The sequence below is a fragment of the Gadus morhua genome, chromosome 21, assembly GCF_902167405.1.
Source record: "Gadus morhua chromosome 21, gadMor3.0, whole genome shotgun sequence".
Taxonomy (NCBI): domain Eukaryota; kingdom Metazoa; phylum Chordata; class Actinopteri; order Gadiformes; family Gadidae; genus Gadus; species Gadus morhua.
In genome coordinates, this window is record NC_044068.1 from 3,188,925 (window position 1) to 3,209,692 (window position 20,768).

Sequence of the window (20,768 nt, forward strand, 5' to 3'; positions counted from 1 at the left end):
TCATTCATAGGAGGCGGGATGGAAGCTTGTGGTCTGGTGTGTGACGGAGCGGCCGCTGGTTTAACATCTGAGGTTTCTGGAGTCTGAAGAGGAATGGTCCCTGCAGCCATTTTGGACATGGTAGGGCGCAGTACTTTCACCCATAACCACTCCGGACAGAACCGGACCTGCAGAGTTAATGCACCTGCCCTCTCTCTTTCTAACCTACTCCATCTTTCTCTCCCTCTCTGTTCTGCTTCTCCATCCCCCTCTTTCTCTCCCCCTCGTTCTCTCCCTCAGTGTCTCCCTCTCTCTAACTCCATTACTCTCTCTCCATCGCTCTCCGACATGACAGACATTTAAGTGACTACAACACAGCAGTAAGTGGCTGCCGAGCAGTCCTTGTCAGACACTTACAGACCATAATAACACCTTGAGTACGGTGCAATTACTGGAGCGCGGCCAGGCCAGAGTGCTCCACGAGACATTTCATCTCTGGCCTCGACCTCGCCACCCGGTCATCAATGTAAACATTTCCCATTAGGGCCGATTACAGCATGGCACTGAACTCAAGAGCCAACGCACTCTGGCCCGACCGCTTTCATACAAACATTCACCTGGAAACGGTCAACGGTCAACGAAAGCCTTCCTGTGGGAATGGAGTGACGCAAGATTGTCTCCAAAAGGCTTCCATACTTGTCGAGTTTTGGGCCATCTTAAAAAGGTTGCAAATATAGGTTTTTTTGATTAGAGATGGCTTAAGTTTAGAAGTTAGGTTAGGGATGGCTATTTTAGGTATTAGGTTAGAGATGGATCACTTTGGTGAGTTTAGTGGTTAGGATATGGATAAGTTCAACTGTTATGTTGCATACGGTTACGTTTAGGTATTAGTTTAGAGATGGTTCGTTTAGTTGTTAGGTTGCATATGGTTAAGTTGATGTATAAGGTTAAAGATGGGTAGTTTAGCCATTAGTTTGGAGATAGTTCATTTAGTTGTTAGATTGCATGTGGTTAAGCTTAGATGCTAGCTTAAGAGATGGTTACATCATGGACATATAATAAACAACCATCTAACTGCTTCTGTACTCACATCTCTGCATAGCTGACCGGCCAGTCACAGCTGCAGCTTGTTCATTTTGGGGTGCTTTCGGCCAGTCACAGCTGGAGCTTGTTCATTTTGGGGTGCTTTTCATTTTGGTGCAGCGGTGCGCCAGTGTACATGACCAGCACCGCCCGCACCGACTGGTCCCCCCTAAATGTAACAGACCCCTTTGATTACTGTAATTAGCTACACCTGTGCTCCCCTGCCGACGTGTGCCGGTTGGGTTTGACGGAGCGGAGAAGGAAGGCCTTAAACTGCGTTTAGGAGCACAAAGGATTCAAACCGGCACCTTCAAAGACAGATATCTCTTACAGACTATTGCCAGTAATAATGATGTCTAAACTTGAACAGTTGAGGGCTTGTTGGTCTCGTTGTTTGTTGTTGTTGTTGTGTTACTACTTGGTTACCATGGAGAGCAGCGCCTACACAATGTGCATTCAGAAACATGCCCTCATTTATTTTCGGGTGATTTCTCGGGGAGCTGTGCTCTTTGATGTTCTCTACTTTATTTGGCTCCTCCGCGGCATGCGGCCAATCAAAGACGTTTAGTTGTTTTTTTCTCGAGTCATTCCTGAAATCAAAGCGTTGGCGGTTCCTGAGGCTAATTTGTTAGCTTTGCCACATCCTCCTCCCAGCTCATCTAAATGGAACCTCTCGGGTGGAAAGAGCCAGGCCTTGGGGTCTGCGCTGATAATAGATCTATCTCGCAGTCGCTGCACAGCTGATCAATATTGATAACCTGCCCAATAAACTCCCGAACCATTAGCCGTGACACAGCGGCCGCCTGCTGATTGGCCGATAGAGACATGCCACGATTACGTTGTGACATGTCGATAACCTTTGATGACATTTTCGCAATTTCAACAAATGACGGACGTGCTCACTCCCGCCACCTATTACGGCCACGGCCACGGGAACACACAACCTGTCCCGGATCACAACTCCTTCACAACTACCAAGTAAAGCTCCGTTGGTGCGCCATTCCACGATTGTTGAAATAAAAAATGTATAAACCTAATTTTTTTCTTAAATAACCATTCTGTTAATTTACATTCTTTTCTGGGAACAGGTCCATTAAAAAAAAAAAAGCTAGATGCATCGCTGTCGCAGTCATGACTGACATGACTGATGCATACCTCCATCATCTACTGGGATTCACCCAGCAGCTAGGGCACACTGGTTTCATCCGCTCACGATGTCGTTTCCTGTCCAGCTGAGACGATCATTTCACGTCTCAAGTCTCTCCTTGTGTGTTTAGAAGGCATTACAACAGTACTGCTCCCTACTGGTACGACAGGCTTTAATAGCACTGCTCCATACTGCGACTGACTGCTCCATAATGGGACTGATCGCCTGTAGTCTACTGCCCTCCAGGGGTTTCAAACACGAACTACACACTGTAGCGGTCTACATTTTATACTACAACAAATGAAATATAGGCGATACAGGTATAGGTTTACATCCACAAATAAAGCTGACATCTCAATAAAATCAGATTACTACGAGATAAGTCGTTACGTTTCTTTTTTGCTTCGCGCATATTTTAACGGTGACGATTGGTCTTCGAGGAGACCCGTAGTCCACCTCCTAGTGTTGACGTGTGATTAGCTTAGCCCGTTAGCTGGCGACCCGCTACATACTTGCTGTCACACTGAACCGTCAGACAGGCACTGCCCTGGTACTGGTCCAATAACGCACTGGTCCGTTGAGCCACTGGTCCGTTACTGGACCGTTGAGCCACTGGTCCGTTACTGGTCCGTTGCCCCACTGGTCGGAGCCCACTGTGGACCTTGTTGTCAACATGGACGACGCCTGGGACGAGATCCGCCGTCTGGCCGCCGATCTGCAGACGGCGCAGTTCGCTCAGACGGTGCAGAGGTAACGGATCTCCTAACCCTAACCCTTAACCCCTAACCTTAGTTATGATGAAGCTTGGTACCGGGTCTGCCAGCTGTGAGCCGGCGGAGTCACATCTGGTCTATGGTTTCCTGCAGGTTGTCGGAGAGGAACTGCATCGAGATCATCACTAAGCTGGTGCAGGAGAAGCGTCTGGACGTGGTCCACACGCTGGACGGGAAGGAGTACATCACCCCGGCCCAGATCACCCAGGAGGTCCGCGATGAGCTCTACATCCAAGGAGGTCCGTCTGACCCCCGGTCACAAACCCCCTAATGCTGCTAGAGATTGAGTACTGCAGGAAAACAGAACTGAGTACTGCAGTATAGCAAGTACTGTAGTATATACACCACATAACACTGTTTTGAGTATTTTAGTATGACAGTAGTATGACAGCTCAGTGTTGACCCCTGAATGCTGGTTTCTCTCCCCAGGGAGGATCAACATGGTGGACCTCCAACAGGTGGGTGTTCCCCTCGTAGCGTTACTACTGAATCGCGACCGGTTTGATCCGGCTCCTCTTCATTCATACTACTCCACTCTCATGCACGGTCTGATGTCTGACGTTTCAGATCATCAACGTTGATCTGAACCACATTGAGGCCAGAGCCAATGAGATCACCAGAACGGAGAGGGGAATCCAGCTGGTCCTGGGACAGCTCATTGATGTGTGAGGAGAGAACTTCTAGGTTTACATTCAGGGCATTTAGCAGACGCTGTTATTGTAAGAGACTAACAACGTTTAATGCACACACGGCTGAGTCGACCATGCAAGGCGACAGCAAGCTGGTCAGGAGCAGTCAGGGTGAGGCGCCTTGCTCAATGACACCTCGACACTTGAGCTGGGGATCGAACTAGCAACCTTCAGGTTACCAGCCAATCCGCTCTACCTCCTGAGCTAAGCAGACCCCTGGTTGCCGTCCTCCCATGCTTTTCATTTTCTTTATGCAGGTTTGAAAACATTTGTCCATCTAAGACAACGTGCATATTTAGAAAAAAAATACTGGTATATTATACATGGAAATCTCACTTCTATGACTAAGAAGTTGAATTCCGCAAGTTTGCTTTCCAAACGTACTACTCTTTCTTGCGTGACTTTTACCAGCGCGAGGGGGCACTTGGTTATTCTGCTGTCCGCCCTGCAAGGAACTGAAGAATCTTTTGAATTCTATTCAATTATAATTTCAACAACGTCTTCTGAGGAGGGGCTGACCGCCTGTGCTCCTGCAGGAAGTACCTGGAGCGCCTGGCCGAGGAGGTGAACGACAAGCTGCAGGAGGCCGGCCTCATCACCATCTCGGAGCTCTGCAAGACCTATGACCTGCCGGGGGACTTCCTGACAGAGGTGAGTCCGCTGCCAGGTGTCTGTGAACGCGTCTCACTCGCTCTCCAGTCTCCAGTGGCGGCTTATGTCGGGACTAGACTCACTCATAGGGGTGTGAATCTTTGGCTTCAGACGATTCGATTCGATTAATGATTCAGTAGTTGGCGATTCGATTCAAGGAAAACATTTTTTCGGTAGGACTGACAATCGATTCATCGATGCATTGCATGAATCGTTACACCCCTACTCACTCATAAAGGTTTGTCTCTCGCCCGCGTCCAGGAGCTTTCCCGGCGTATGGGGAAGCTGGTCCAGGGCCAGTTTGACCAGTACAACCGAGGGGTCATCTACACCCCCGCCTTCGTAGCACGCCACAAGGCGCGCATCAGAGGGCTGTTCAGCGCTGTCACCAGGTAGGGAACGGAGCAGCAGCAGTAGTAGTGTGTGTGTAGTTAGAGTAACGCTGTCACCAGGTACTGAGGGAGGGCGAGGAGCAGAAGTAGTACAAGTGGTGGTGGTGTTTGGGTTAGGTTCAGACACCAGGAGGAAGTGATGCTGGTTACGGTGTCGTCCTCACCCCTTTAGCACCTTAACGCCATGAATCTAAAAACATAATGGTGATCATAGTGGCTTCAGTCCTCTGCTAACTCAGTGGTGGAAGGGCAGGTAAAGGTGGTTTGAACGCGTGATGCAGTGCTTTAACGGTCCTCCTCTCTCCCTCAGACCCACCCCAGTCAGCAGTGCCATCGGAGCCTTCGGATTCCACGAGCACCTGCTCTACTGTAAGCCCCCGCGCTACGCTGCTAGACTGACACACCATGACCTGTAACTTCAGGATCATTATCCACCATGGACGTGTTCCTCCCTGGGTTCGGGTCGGTGGTGTAGCCGTTCTATTCCCGACTCTGCTAATTCTGTGTTATGTTTTTCTCCAAATGATGAGTCGGGAGACAACTGTTGCATTGCCAACAGAGTGGGTCTTTAATCCGTGCAAAACTCAATATAAGCACACCAACAAGATGTCTGCCTCACATGCACTCATCTCTCCAGCATGGCAGGAAGGGACCTCGCGGGTCACCCCAGGGTCACACCACCCAATGCTCCAGTACAAAGCTCTCAAAACAAATATACATCCATACAAAAGTGCTTCAAGGTAAAATAATTAGTTCAAAGAAAAGAAAGGATTCTTGAAATCGAACTTGTACACGGTGACATTGGCACCGTGTGATTCTGTCCGGTCAGTTCCGCTCTTCTATTCAGAGAGCGTTCTCCCAGTAGGTGGTGCTGGCCCCCCTTTCCTAGAGCGCCTTCCTGTCGCTGCAGGCTGATCTACCGTCACACATCTAGGGGGACACGCCCACGTATGAGGTCACTAGAGGCTGCTCGTCGCCACTGCTGGGCGCCACACCTGGTGGTGGAACGGAGGCCGTCAACAGGCCCCCCCCCCCGACTGGCCCGGGTTCTAACGTGTGTGTGTGTGTGTGTGTGTGTGTGTGTGGGGGTGTGTGTTGCAGCCGTGCTGGAGGAGCTGGTCAACTCGGGGCGTCTGAAGGGGGCGGTGGTGGGGGGCCGGCAGGACAAGGCCGTCTACATCCCCGATATCTACTCCCGCACCCAGAACAACTGGGTGGACTCCTTCCTGCAGCAGAACGGTTACCTAGGTAACCCCCTCACCCCCGTCTCAGCCACTGCCCTCCCCCCGTATAACCCCCATCTGTTCCTTAATAACCTGTCTCTGTACTGTCTAACCCCTACCTGCTCCTTAATGACCTGTCTCTGTACTGTCTAACCCCTACCTGCTCCTTAATGACCTGTCTCTGTACTGTCTAACCCCTTCCTGCTCTGTAATGACTTGTCTCTGTACTGTCTAACCCCTACCTGCTCTGTAATCTTTCTCTGTACTGTCTAACCCTTTCCTGTGTACTGTCTAACCCCTAGTTGTCTTTACTGTCTAACCCCTAGCTGTCTCTACTGTCTAACCCCTAGCTGTCTCTACTGTCTAACCCCTAGCTGTCTCTGTACCGTCTAACCCCTAGCTGTCTCTGTACCGTCTAACCCCTAGCTGTCTCTGTACCGTCTAACCCCTAGCTTTCTCTACTGTCTAACCCCTAGCTGTCTCTACTGTCTAACCCCTAGCTGTCTCTACTGTCTAACCCCTAGCTGTCTCTGTACCGTCTAACCCCTAGCTGTCTCTGTACCGTCTAACCCCTAGCTGTCTCTGTACCGTCTAACCCCTAGCTGTTTCTACAGTCTAACCCCTAGCTGTCTTTACTGTCTAACCCCTAGCTGTCTCTACTGTCTAACCCCTAGCTGTCTCTGTACTGTCTAACCCCTAGCTGTCTCTGTACTGTCTAACCCCTAGCTGTCTCTACTGTCTAACCCCTAGCTGTCTCTGTACTGTCTAACCCCTAGCTGTCTTTACTGTCTAACCCCTAGCTGTCTCTACTGTCTAACCCCTAGCTGTCTCTGTACCGTCTAACCCCTAGCTGTTTCTACAGTCTAACCCCTAGCTGTTTCTACTGTCTAACCCCTAGCTGTCTTTACTGTCTAACCCCTAGCTGTCTTTACTGTCTAACCCCTAGCTGTCTCTGTACTGTCTAACCCCTAGCTGTCTCTGTACCGTCTAACCCCTAGCTGTTTCTACAGTCTAACCCCTAGCTGTCTCTGTACTGTCTAACCCCTAGATGTCTCTGTACTGTCTAACCCCTAGCTGTCTCTGTACTGTCTAACCCCTAGATGTCTCTGTACTGTCTAACCCCTAGCTGTCTCTGTACTGTCTAACCCCTAGATGTCTCTGTACTGTCTAACCCCTAGAGTTCGACGCCCTGGTGCGACTGGGCATCCCGGAGCCGGCCGCCTTCATCAGGAAGCGGTTCCGCTCGGGCCGGCTGCTGTTCCTGCGGGCGGCGGCCGTGGGCCCCGGGCTGGTGGACCAGCTGGAGGCCTCGGTGGAGGAGGCCGTGAGCTCGTCCACCTGGGTGGACCTCCAGGTACCTGCACCTCACACCTCCGTCTGTCTCTGGAGCGCGGCACAGAGGAGCCGGCTCCGTTAACCTCTGATCCCCACAGGGCCCGCTACAGGGATCAGACCCTCCCCACCTTTCAAAGACCCCGTCAGGCCTTTAAACACATGACAAAGTGGTCATGGGACACACCACTAGAAAGATTAGATCCTCAACTTTACATTTTTATCACAACTACTGTTTGCTTAACGACAGACAAATAAGAAGCATGCAACAACAAGATCAATATATATATATGCCGCGTCATTTGGCGCGATATCTAAATTATACTTCATGATTGAAAGTGATTCTCCAGAAGAGTCTCCAGTGATTCCAACAGTCCAAGTCCTATCACTCTGTGGCTAAAAGCCGCCGAACTAGAGGCAAAAAAACAAGCCTCAACCTTTTTCTAGTTACAACCAATGACTGTGTCTTACCTTTGTCTTTTAACACACGCACACACATGCACACACCCCACCATCACCTAACCCGTGTGTGTCCCCTCCCCCCCAGCCCATGCTGCCCAGCTCTCTGTCCCAGGAGGACGTGGGCATGCTGGTGAGCCAGGCCCTGAGGAACGCCGGGGTCACCACCTCGGCCCGCGTCCTGGGGGACAGCGTGGTGGTCAGCGAGAAGTTCATCAGCGGCTGCCTGGCGCTGTTCGACGACGCCATGCAGATGAAGGCCCACAAGGTACCCCCGACCCCTGACCCCTGACCCTAGCACGCCATGCAGATGAAGGCCCACAAGGTACCCCGACCCCTGACCCTAGCACACCATGCAGATGAAGGCCCACAAGGTACCCCGACCCCTGACCCCTGACCCTAGCACACCATGCAGATGAAGGCCCACAAGGTACCCCTGACCCTAGCACACCATGCAGATGAAGGCCCAAAAGGTACCCTGACCCCTGACCCTAGCACGCCATGCAGATGAAGGCCCACAAGGTACCCCGACCCCTGACCCTAGCACGCCATGCAGATGAAGGCCCACAAGGTACCCCGACCCCTGACCCTAGCACGCCATGCAGCGGTATATGCGAGTACCACACAGAGTACCACACAGCGAAAACGACCAAAACCACGTCCGAACAGACGGCCTGACTGTAGACATGCTGGGGACTCATTAACCCCATGACCTCAGGGGGACGCCGTCACTCAGAGGTTCTCCTTCTGTCTCCTCCCCCACCCAGGAGGTGAAGAACAACCCCGTGTTCCTGCTCACCGAGGAGGAGGTGAAGCAGACCTCCCCCCTGACGGACAGCTCTGCTCCCTCCAAGAAGGAGAAGAGGGAGGCGGAGCGCAGGAAGAAGACGACGGGTGAGGAAGAGGAAGGAGGAGGAGGAGGAGAGGATTAACCTCTTAACATTTAGGATTTATAACTTTAGTTAGATTTAACTTTAGTTGTAAAGAGTGAGAGAGGAAGAGAGCCACAGCCAAGCCATGGCCCCTCCCCCACAGCCTCCTCAACCAATGAGGAGTGTTGATTCTCTGAACCAATGGGGGAGGAGGAGTGGTAGAGGCGGGTCTCTGGTCTGCTGAGGCTGATCTGTGACGGGGGGGGGGGTTGTGTTTCTGTTTCCAGAGGGCAGCGGGAGCGTGAAGGGGGGCGGGGGGGGCAACGCCCGTGAGTTCAAGATCCGCAAAACCAAGAAGAAGGGAAGGAGGGACGAGGACAGCGACGAGGAGACCGGACCCCCCTCCCAGACAGGTGAGACCCCCCCTCCCAGACAGGTGAGACCCCCCCTCCCAGACAGGTGAGACCCCCCCTCCCAGACAGGTGAGACCCCCCTCCCAGACAGGTTACCCCCCTCCCAGACAGGTGAGACCCCCCTCCCAGACAGGTGAGACCCCCCTCCCAGACAGGTGACCCCTCCCTCCCAGACAGGTGAGGCCCCCCCCTCCCAGACAGGTGAGACCCCCCCTCCCAGACAGGTGAGCCCCCCCTCCCAGACAGGTGAGCCCCCCCCTCCCAGACAGGTGAGCCCCCCCTCCCAGACAGGTGAGTCCGGAACCCGGTGGGAGGTTCTAGTCATCACCGTTAATCCCCGGTGGGAGGGGTTAGTCATCATACCTCCTGGTAATGCTAAGCCGCTACATTAGCTCTTACATTAGCCCTGAGCTAGCCTGGCTAACCCCCCGCCCCCCCCCTCCCGCCCCCCAGGGCGCGGGCGGCCGGCGGAGGTCCCCTTCATGACGGCGTCGGAGGTGGCAGTGGTGTTGGAGGCGGCGGCCGGAGACTTCCCAGAGGAATCTCTGCTGGAGCTGGCGGAGCATTTAGCCAGGTAAGAGGGGGTTACCGTGGTAACGAGGGTTTAGCCAGGTAACGAGGAATAAGTCAGGTAACAAGGAATAATTCAGGTAACGAGGAATAAGTCGGGTAACGAGGAATAAGTCGGGTAACGAGGAATAAGTCGGGTAACGAGGAATAAGTCGGGTAACGAGGGATAAGTCGGGTAACGAGGGATAAGCCGGGTAACGAGGGATAAGCCAGGTAACAAGGGGTTAGCAAGGTAACGAGGGGTTAGCGAGGTATCAATGGGTTAACGAGGTAATGAGGGGTTAGCGAGGTAACGAGGGGTTAGCCTACATCGCTAATGTACTTTTAATGCACTCCTACTCTTAAAGTCGCCCCACCAGTGTTGTGGCAGATGCCTCAAAGCCGGACAAGAGTTTGGTTTCATTTCCCCTAACGGATCCCATAGCCATCCTATAACACTGTACTACACAACTGAACTACACAACTGCGCCAGGAGTTGCTCTGACCCTTGTGCTGTCCGCCCAGGCCTTTGAGCAAGGCGTACCAGGAGGTGGTGCGCTCTGTGTTCCTGTCCTCCAGCAGCTCTCCCTCGGGAGCCAATAAGAAGAAGAGCATGAAGGAGCTGCAGGAGGAGGTGACCAACCTCTACAACAACATCCGCCTCTTCGAGAAGGGCGCCAAGCTGCTCCCAGGTAAGACCCCCCCCCCCCCCCCTGTCGGTACAGTAAGGATGTTCCTAGAACCAAGCACTAACCATCACTAGGTTAACCCATTCCCCGTACACAACAGAGAGCTAGGATAAGATGCTACACAATGCTAAGTACTATTCATTAATAAAGCCGATTAATGGATTACTCTTCAGTGCATCAGGGTTAGTGGTATCAGGTGTGTAGTGACCTCACTGTAGGTCAGGTGTGTCGGTGACCTCACTGTGTGTGTGTTTGTGTGCGCGCGGGTCAGAGGAGACCCAGGTCCACGCCACGAGGCACGTGCTGAAGACGCTGTGCACCGACGTCACCAACGCGCTGGTGAACTTCCTGGCGGCGGACCTGATGATGTCGATGGACCAGATGACGTCGGGGGAGGAGCCTAGCCTGAGCGGCGAGGTGGGGGTGCCGCCTGTGCTTCAGTGACATCACAAGTGGGCGTGTCCACTGAGCTGTACGTTGGGATAGATCGGTCCACCGAACTGCCAAGTGGACCACAGCCATCACTGGCATGACTTTAGATCATGTCGTCACTACGATGGGTCGCTTTGTTCAAACCCTTTTTAATATTGGAGACCAACTCTGGAGAATACATAGTGGTACAAAGAGAAGTGAGACGGGTCTGAGTTATGAAATCCAGAGTGTTAAGGACTGGAAGTGGCAGCCTGGACAGCTAAAGAGTAAAGAAAAGTTCCCAAACCACTTAAACCTGGACTGCCAGCTGTGTTCCTCCGGGGGGGAGATCGGTTGGTTCCCTCCTCCGTCTGACTCCCCTCACTCACGCTGAGCGGCCGTGAAGCCGTCCTCCTAACTCTCCTTAACGACGCCAACATGGCCGACGGCTCGTTAACACCGGCACTGTGTCACTCAGGTCCGGGCCAAGATCCTGGGGAAGCTTCCGGAGGAGACCAGGGCGCCCCTCATGAAGCTCCACCACAGCCTGAGTGGGAAGGTCAGTGGGGGGACGGGGGGGACGGGGGGACGGTGAGGGGGGCCCGGATGGGGCTGGATTGGGGGGGGGGGGGGGGGGGGGGGGGGGGTTTATAAAGATAGCCGTTTTCTGTTCCAATTCTGCCGTCCGGAATCAAAGCCCGGTCCATAGACATGTTTAGGTTTCAGGTTGGAGATTACGTTTATTAAGTTTAGATCTGTTTGGGTTCGGTACTAGGTTTGGTGCGGTTAAGGTCTTTTGGGGGGGAAAGCAATGCATCCTGGGAATAAAGGCTAGTCTGCCGATAGGTGGGGCTCAGTGAAATCATCCTGGCATAGTTTAGCGTGTGAACAATGTTGTGTTGCGTGTGCAGAGCATCGAAGACTTCCTGAACAACGTTGAGACTGCAGCTGAGGCCTGTGGACTCCTTCTGAAGAAAGGCGACAAGAAGAGGGAGAGGTAACTCAAAGCTAATGCTAACGACACTGTGGCTAAAGCTAAGATACTATGACCTACTGTGGCTATTGCTAACCATGCTGTGGCTAAAGCTAACCACAATATGACCTACTGAGAACAGATGGACTTTATCCATCGTATCTCAAACGGTGGGCCACAATCTGTTGTTTAGGAAGTTCAGTCACAGAAATATCTCATCACGTTGATCTTCACACCTTATTGATTGCAAAATGTGCTCCTTTTCTGACCTCTTTACTTTATTTTACTGTTTATTTTGACTGTGGTGATTCAACATGATTGAATCAGTTCTCAGATGTTTCCAGTTTTATGCACTGGATACAACAACTGTCAAATGACCCTCAGACATAAATAATACCATGGATACTAAACCCTCTCGTCGTCGTCGTCCCCAGACAGTCTCTCTTCGTGCACCGTAACGCTCTCCTGGAGCAGCTGAAGCAGACGGAGGACCCGGCGCTGGTGCTCCACCTCACCAGCGTGCTGCTCTTCCAGGGCGCCACCCACTGCATCCTGCACGCGCCCGGGCGCTGCGTGCCCGGGGTCATCAGCACCCTCAGCGGGCGCATCCCCACGGTAACCCTAGCATCCCTACGGCAACCAGCCTCTATCTAATCCTAGCATCCCCACGGCAACCAGCCTGCCTCCAACCCTAGCATCCTCATGGTAACCAGCATGCCTCCAACCCTAGCATCCCCACGGTAACCAGCCTCTATCTAACCCTAGCATCCCCACGGTAACCAGCCTCTATCTAACCCTAGCATCCCCACGGTAACCAGCCTGCCTCTAACCCTAGCATCCCCATGGTAACCAGCCTCTAACTAACCCCAGCATCCCCACGGCAACCAGCCTGCCTCCAACCCTAACATCCCCACGGCAACCAGCCTGCCTCTAACCCTAGCATCCCCACGGTAACCAGCCTGCTTCCAACCCTAGCATCCCCAAGATACTTCCTTTCTACTTCAAACTGTTGTGTAGTTTGTTGGACTCCAGGCTGTCCAAGCTGCCCTCTGACCCCTACCTGCTCCTCAATGTATCTGAAATCACTGTCGTCACAATCTGCGGTCCTTTTGTTGGGATGAGTAGGTCACTTAATAGTAAATTAAATGGTACCAATATTTCCAGAAGAACCATGGGGAGGTGGTAGCGCAATGTTAGTTTGCTCATAGCTCTGTGTGAGTGGAAACCTCGATTAATGTGAAAGACGCATCAAGGGACCACAACACTGCGTTACACACCACCTCCTCTGTCTCTCTACACCCCCCCCCCCCCCCCCCTTCCCTTCTCCTCCTCGCTCCCGTCTCCCTCCATCTCTCTCCCCCCTCCTTCCCTTCTGCTGTCTCTCCCTTCCCTTCTCCCCCTCCTCTCTCACTCACTCTCTCTCTCTCTGTCTCTCGCTCTCAGGAGAGCCACCAGCTCCTCTCTCAGTACCAGGGTCTGGTGGTGAAACAGCTGAACCAGGGCAGGAAGAAGACCGCAGAGAAGGAGGTGAAGAAAGAGGGGAAGGAGGAGAAGGAGGACGAAGAGGAAAAGGAGGAGGAGGAGAAGGAGAAGGAGGAGGATATCCGCGGGGAGCTTTTGTCCCTGATGCCCCAGGTGAAAAACCTGGTCCTGGTCCAGAGGAAGACCTCGGTGGGCGAGGACTAAGACGAAGACCCCGTGGTCGAGGACTAAGACCCCCTCAGAGAGCAGAGGAGGGGTCGGGAGGTCTTGGGGTACTGATCAGAGGTCGGCTTCATTCTGATTAGAATGCGGCCAGAAGGGGATTTAATTGAGTTGAAATTGTATTCAAAATGTTTCCATGAACATGAAAGTCCTCAATGACGTTCAACTGTAATTCAATATAAATAAAATCCCACTTTCACAGAGAAAGTTCAAGCTTACTTTGGGTCTTTTGGTTTCATTTTTAAGATTTTGCTGGCCAAATCATGCAGCTCATCAAGTAAATTAAAAAATAATAAATTGACATATTAATACATATTAACCCGAGCTATTTGTGAACCGAAAAATACAGGAGGGAATATGAAATAAAAGTTAGACATATCGCACATAATACTAAATGTAAGTCACAACACATGGCGAGGAGGTGAGTCAACTGTCTAACTGCCCTCTAATGGACACTCGTGGTACTGTAGTGCCTTGTAATCCATGTTTTGGACACTAGAGGGAGTGGTGGAGCTCCTGAGAGTCACTAGAACCGTGCAAACATTTCTCGTCTCGCTTTTATTTATAATAACCAATTGTATTTCCTGTTCAGTTATTCCTCCACATCGGCGCAACCCTACATACGAGGCTATTTATATCTGCGCCAACTCCGCCTTGTTTGTTTAGTCTGAATACAGCACCAAATGTAATAAACAATCGCGCTTTTTAAATCCAGCCTCACTTGGACTACATTTCATTCTTTGGGGTGCTTTAGTTTTATAACGCCTACATGATAGTAGGCTAGTACACGTCCGTCATGATCCAGATCTTCAGACAGACAGACAGACGTCTAGAGGAGGGGTCTGAAGTAGGCCTCCCCACTCCAGAGAGGATTGCCATGGAAACAAGCATCTCTCCCGAACTAAAGCCAGATAATATCTCCTCCCCACTGCTGAGACCCGCGCACTAAAAAAAGACAACTTTCACCTCCCGTTGCGGGACGTCATAAATTCACCTCTCAGCTCCCGATGTTTGTTCAGGCTATATGACGGGTTTGATATGCTATGGTTTTGCCTGTTAAACATCAACATGTATTGGTATCGCACCTCAGGCGCGTCCGTTCATCGTTCATCGTTCAAACTAAACGAGTGACCACTTCTCTCGTCACGACATTAGAGTGTGAACCCAGGCGCCAGAAATTAGTCCTAGTTTAAACAGCGGCCCCCCAGGGTCCTGTTAGACGCCATTAACTCAAAGAGAATATCAACCATCACTTCAACACAGGATCACGGCGGCCCACGACACCGCGCGCCCTCCGGGGAGACGTTTAGAGTTACGGTTGCCTGGCAACCTCCTCCGCGATGATTAAAGCGGCCTTCAAAAGCCCGCCCCCCCGCTCACTCATTAGTCACCGCGGGCTGCATAATGAGGCCCTCGGAGCGCTGATTAAGAAGTGTCTGTGTGTTCCACTCACCGGTCTCCCAAGGAGTGGAAGGCGGTCATCCAGATCGAGGCCTCCCTGAGGGCCCCGCAGGTCGTCGGGGACCTGGAGGATAACAACACAGTGAACTTCTGCTGTGTTGAGGCACGACCGTGTCCGATTTCGGCGTGGGTCCGAGTCTCTGGACCTCTCTGGACCGCGACCTTCCCGGAGGTGAACTCCTCTTTGATGGTATTTTAAAGGACTGACATTAGGGAAGTCGGCTTGCTTTTAAACGCCTCGCTTCGTAAATCACTCGCACCGTTTAAATTAACGACAGCAGCCGAGTGAACTGGAGCACCGGGCCATCTGACACCTGCGCTGACTGGGAACTGACTGCTCCGGTGGGGCGATACATGGGGGCTCCGGTGAGGGGAGACACGGGGGCGTTGGACGGTTGTCGAGGTGGGCACGTCGCTAACACGTTACCCATGGGGCGCTGGTATCAACAGAGCTGCCACTGGTTCCAGTGAACACACCTGACAGGAAGTGAGAGTCCCCGGCGGGAAAGAGCAGGCGCGTGCATCAGACCTGAGCTAATTAGCAGCTAATTAGCAGCGCGCTAGCTCCGACAAACAGCGGTGTGTTCGTTATCCTGGCCGTGCTATTAACCCAGAAGGATAGGCGGGGTCAACTCGAAGAGTTCCACACATTGCCGATGATTAAAGACAAAGTACATTTAGTTACACGGTACAAACCGTCCAACCAGCTGCCTCCGTTTAATATACTGAAGAAAATTGGTTGTTGATTAAAAGAAACGAACATCTTAAGTCAGTGGTAACAAGGTAAGAAATGCCTGTTTTTATTACATTCAACTGAAGTACAGTACACTGTAATTGCACATGTTCACTAGATATAGCAGCAGTCTGACCGGCAAGTAGGCTAATCATCAATAGGCACATATAAAAAAAACACAATCGACAGAAATCCACAGTTAAATCAGGTATAATTCTTGTAATGTGGCCATTTATAGAACATGTTTAAAACGCACGTAAGCAGATATTATACAAGCCATGGAAAAACGACGCACCACCGCTTCAAGATTTGGCAGATGGGTGAGGAGCTGAAAGCCTTCCTCACCTCAGTGGCTCCCAGCCTCTTCGGCCCCTGACGCCCTCTGAAGCGCAGATCATTCACCCCCAGATACCCACCGAACCTCAACCCCAACGGCTGACATATCACCGTCCCAGTGACGGCAGGAATGATTCAAATTGGTTTACTTGTGGCTACGAATCATTAGGTAGTCGACACACACACACACACACACACACACACACACACACACACACACACACACACACACACACACACACACACACTTATCAAAAGTGTATCCTCAAATATCTACAACAGCTTACATGTCTGCAATCTTCCACGACCCTGATAATATGCATATCAGGCGGGGCCCACCAAGTAGTGGGTTTCCCCGGGGGGCCCCCCAGATCAGGGGACGGGGGGGACAGCGCCCCCTGGCGGCGCTACACCACCGAGCGGTGCTCCCCACAGACGTACACGGCGCTGGGCTGTATGCGACGCTTGGTGTGGCCCGGCAGCTGCGGGAGGAACTTGAAGTACTTGGGCATGAGGTCCAGGCAGGCGTCGCGGAACTTCTTGATCTGCCAGTAGTAGATGAGCGGGTTGAGGGCGGGCCGGAGGTAGCACAGCCAGAGCAGCCAGGCGCTGGTCTGGAAGAAGCCGTCCTTGTGGTAGAAGGCGCTGCTGAAGGTGGCCAGCAGGCTGTAGGCCGCGAAGGGCGCCCAGCACACGGTGAAGACCGAGAACAGGATGAGGATGGTGGTGAAGGCGCGCGTCTTGAAGCCCATGTCGATGTGCATCTGGAAGGGGCGCTGCAGGCTCATGAGGCCCAGCTTGCTGGCCTGGCTGAGGCAGATGCTGTCGGTGTGGCTGTGGACGCGGACGGCGTTGTGCCGCAGCGTGCTCAGGATGCCCAGGAAGGTGTACAGCATGACGGCGAAGGGCACGAAGAAGAAGGCCAGCGTCAGCGTCACCACGTAGCCGCGGTACGCCGCCTCGGGGCTGTAGCCGAACACGCACTGCGGCGCCCGCGACGGCACGGGCAGCGACGGGTGGCCCACGGCCAGCGGGAAGGCCAGGGCGAAGGCCAGCGCCCAGGACACGACCACCAGCGCCTTGGCCCGCCGCGGACTCAGCCGGTCCTGCTTCTGCACGATGATGAGGAAGCGGTCCACGCTGATGATGAGCAGGATGGCCGAGCCCTCCACCACCAGCAGCCAGAAGAGCATGGCCGACACGCGGCAGAACGTGTCGCCGAACACCCAGCGCGTGGTCACCACGGTGACCAGCGCCAGCGGCATGCTGAGCGCGGCCAGCAGGGCGTCGGCCAGCGCCAGGCTGGCCAGCAGGATGTTGATGGCCGAGCGCATGGCGGAGCGCCGGTACACCATCAGGCACACCACCACGTTGCCTAGCAACGCCATGAGCAGCACCACCACCAGGGCCAGGCAGAAGAATACCTGGAGGGGCAGCCCCACGCCCGGAGCTGGGGGCGAGGCCGTGGGCGGGGCCGGGGGCCGGGGGGAGGAGCTCTCCGTGGCGTTCCCCTCCATGGCGCCGGGGGGGGGCGTGGCCGACAGGTTCAGCAGTCCGACGAGGGCGGCGTGGACGGCGGTCTGGACGGGGGGGGGCGCGGCGGGGGCGCTGAGCGTAGGGCGGACCATCCCGCCCCGCTCCTCCTCCTCCTCCTCCTCCTCCTCTGGGAGGGGGGGGCGGCGCTAAGCATGCTGCCCGCCACGCCCGGACCCCAACCTCACTGCTGCCATCGGGCCGCCTGCAGGGGGGGGGGGGGGGGGGGGACACGTTAGAGAGAGACGTCACACACACAGAGAAACACACAGAGAAACACACACACACACACACACACACACACACACACACACACACACACACACACACACACACACACACACACACACACACACAAAGAGAGACACACATACAGAGATGAACACACACACAGATACACACACACACAGACACGCACACCTAGACAGACACAAAGGAAGGCCTTCAGAGTGTTTACTTAACACTAGCGACTGCGCTGCTTCGCAACGCTACACATGTAGCTCCCGCCCTAGCATGGAAAAACAGTCATAACCAATAATAACTAGTTGGTTTACTAACAAGGATATTCCGTCAACTAGTTGTTATACTAACAATGATATTCTGTCAACTAGTTGTTATACTAATATGATATTCTGTCAACTAGTTGTTATACTAATAATGATATTCTGTCAACTAGTTGGTTTACTAACAAGGATATTCTGTCAACTAGTTGTTATACTAATAATGATATTCTGTCAACTAGTTGTTATACTAATATGATATTCTGTCAACTAGTTGTTATACTAATAATGATATTCTGTCAACTAGTTGGTTTACTAACAAGGATATTCTGTCAACTAGTTGTTATACTAATAATGATATTCTGTCAACTAGTTGATTTACTAACAAGGATATTCTGTCAACTAGTTGTTATACTAATAATGATATTCTGTCAACTAGTTGGTTTCCTAACAAGGATATTCTGTCAACTAGTTGGTTTCCTAACACTACTACCCAGCGGTCAGCTCCCCGTACGCGTCACAGATTGGCCCGACGCTCCAGAGGTCAGGGGGCACTCAGAGAACCAGTCGTTTAAACACCAGTCATCTAACTGCAGCCTCATCGAGATCATCTATAATGGTTCCCACATTTCCGGGATTTAATAAGCCTCTTATCACAAACAATAGATCCTAATCACAACAATAACAGAGCACTCTAATGATGATGCGCTTTATCTCGTTCCTGTGGGGCAGCACGGGCGAATCAACCAATTACAGACAACTAGCCCGCGGTCCATTAGCCGCGCGACTTCCTAATGGACGTTAAAACAAACCCGCTATTCTGAAAACACGTGTGCTGGTTCAACTCTTGGATAAACACAGATCCTCTTTATCTCCGGTCCATTAACCCTGACCCAGTGTTTGATGGATCTGCCGTCTCTTAAACCCGCGGAGCAGCGCTCATCACTTATTGAACGCACTAATTGTATGTCGTACTTATTAGTAGTACTTCCAATGTGTAGCATCTTATCCTAGCTATCTCCGTGTTTCAGAAAGATGAGGAGCAGGTACATATGAATATGGTAACTCTTTCATACTCATGATTACAAACAAGATCTGTCCTTCTGTGTTATGGTCGCCCCATAGGAACTTCAGGTCCTGTTCCATGTATCAATCAGTCCTGCCTTCGACATCATGTGGGAACATTGGTATCAATGGCAGTTATCTTTAACTCCAGAAAGCTCAGCAAACATCTGGTAGGCCTACCAGTCTTCAGGTTGTGCACTTCCTTGTGTAGCATCTTATCCTAGCTATCTCTGTTGTATACGGGGAATGGGTTGACCTAGCGATGGTAAGTGCTTGCCACTTGGTTCTATGAACATCCTGACTGTACCAACAGCAATATATTGTTGTCTCTCCTTCTTCTGACAAATGTACTTATTCTAAATTGCTCTGGATAAAAGCGTCTGCTGAATGCAAAAGATGGTTCTGAGTTCAAGATCTATCAGCATAGATTTCACAGCTATAACAAACGTCCTACGAGATCAAATACTTTGCACAATTGACAGGCCTCTCACGCTCGGTAAACATTCCTGGAGACCGAAGCAAAGCCGTGGTCAACCTCAGAACCGGTAAGGAACCTCAGGTGAGGAACCTCGGGCAGGGAACTCCAGGTTAGGATGTCCCTAACCCTAGACCACAGACTATATCTGATTTAGTCCCATTACATAACCCCCCCTCGCAACCAGGTCACCGTGTTTCAGAGAGATGTGGAGCAGGTACGAATGAATATTGTAACCCTTTCATACTCATAATTACAAACAAGATCTGTCCTTCTGATTTATGGTCGCCCCATTGGAACTTCAGGTCCTGTTCAATGTAGCCGTATCAGTCCTGCCTTCGACATCACGTGGGAATCAATGCCACTGATTGGTATCAATGGCAGTTATCTTTAACTCCAGAAAGCTCAGCCTACATCTGGTAGGCCTACCAGCGTTCATGTTGTGTACCACTTCTAGAACCCAGTGTGTGCGTGTGCGTGTGCGTGTGTGTGTGTGTGTGTGTGAGCACAAGCCGCTTTCTGAAACGTGGTAAGACACCAAAATGGAAACACACACACACACACACACACACACACACACACACACACACACACACACACACACACACACACACACACACACACACACACACACACACACACACACACCTAGAGCTAGGGGACACTAAGCAGAGCAGACACTACGGTCGCTGCATTTCATCATTTAGTAAACAGCATTTCAATGGGGTTGATGGGAGATGTTTACTGATCATATCGATCGATCACGTTACCTCCTTCATTCTCCCATGACGGAGCAGCTGCTTGAACCGGAGCAGCGATAGCAGCTAGGTCTCCGTCCTCCAGACCGTCTTCAGATCTCTGGTGCGGCCAACTATCCTCCGCTTCCTTCGACGTCGTGTGTTGTTGTTCTCCAGAGCAGATCAATCCCCGGGATGTACAGTGATGCTCCTCCAACACAACGGAACGATCCAGGAATCAGACCCGTGGATCACAGTCGCTTTGTCTCCGTAGGAGTCCGGGAGCTTCCCGACATGGACTGATGGAGAAGAACCAGGATCATGAGGGCCACTTTGCTCTCCTGGATGGTGATGTCGTGTGTCTCCGCAGCCTTCCTCCCTCCACGGTGACGACCCCCCGGGGTTAAACGACACCGACACGCACCAGTCCGGAGCCGCGGAGGAGGGCTAGGTCCCGCCTCCTGGAGTTACCTCCAATGGAAACCGAGAGATTGACGAAAGAAGGCGTCGGTCTCCAACGAGAAGGTCTCTTTAAGGGCAGAGGAAGTCCCGCCTGGTCCAATCACATCCCCCCCCTCCAGAGGAAGTC

General features: G+C 52.3%; 2 protein-coding genes across 2 annotated transcripts; one reads left to right on the plus strand and one right to left on the minus strand.

The window, feature by feature from the left end:
- The first annotated feature begins 2,649 nt into the window (after positions 1-2,649).
- On the plus strand, positions 2,650-13,557 carry ufl1 (UFM1-specific ligase 1). The gene is made up of 19 exons (XM_030345489.1): positions 2,650-2,959; positions 3,076-3,221; positions 3,412-3,440; positions 3,550-3,647; positions 4,208-4,322; positions 4,584-4,714; positions 5,025-5,083; positions 5,816-5,962; positions 7,116-7,291; positions 7,817-7,996; positions 8,496-8,622; positions 8,888-9,013; positions 9,467-9,587; positions 10,088-10,254; positions 10,523-10,668; positions 11,141-11,221; positions 11,574-11,659; positions 12,070-12,250; positions 13,079-13,557. The coding sequence occupies exons 1-19, from the start codon at positions 2,883-2,885 to the stop codon at positions 13,319-13,321; spliced, it is 2,436 nt and encodes an 811-aa protein (XP_030201349.1). The 5' UTR covers positions 2,650-2,882; the 3' UTR covers positions 13,322-13,557.
- Positions 13,558-15,569: 2,012 nt separating this feature from the next.
- gpr63 (G protein-coupled receptor 63) lies at positions 15,570-20,598 on the minus strand. The gene is made up of 2 exons (XM_030345496.1): positions 20,213-20,598; positions 15,570-17,607 (listed from the first exon to the last, which is right to left on the minus strand). Exon 2 carries the CDS (start codon positions 17,495-17,497, stop codon positions 16,277-16,279), a length of 1,221 nt encoding a protein of 406 aa, XP_030201356.1. The 5' UTR covers positions 17,498-17,607; positions 20,213-20,598; the 3' UTR covers positions 15,570-16,276.
- Between the last annotated feature and the right edge of the window lie 170 nt (positions 20,599-20,768).

Coding starts and splice junctions, on each gene's coding strand:
- ufl1 (XM_030345489.1), top strand. CDS start 2,883: ATGGACGACGCCTGGGACGAGATCCGCCGTCTGGCCGCCGATCTGCAG. Junction 3,441..3,549: donor ACATGGTGGACCTCCAACAG/GTGGGTGTTCCC, acceptor CTGACGTTTCAG/ATCATCAACGTTGATCTGAA. Junction 10,255..10,522: donor GGGCGCCAAGCTGCTCCCAG/GTAAGACCCCCC, acceptor CGCGCGGGTCAG/AGGAGACCCAGGTCCACGCC.
- gpr63 (XM_030345496.1), bottom strand. CDS start 17,497: ATGGTCCGCCCTACGCTCAGCGCCCCCGCCGCGCCCCCCCCCGTCCAG.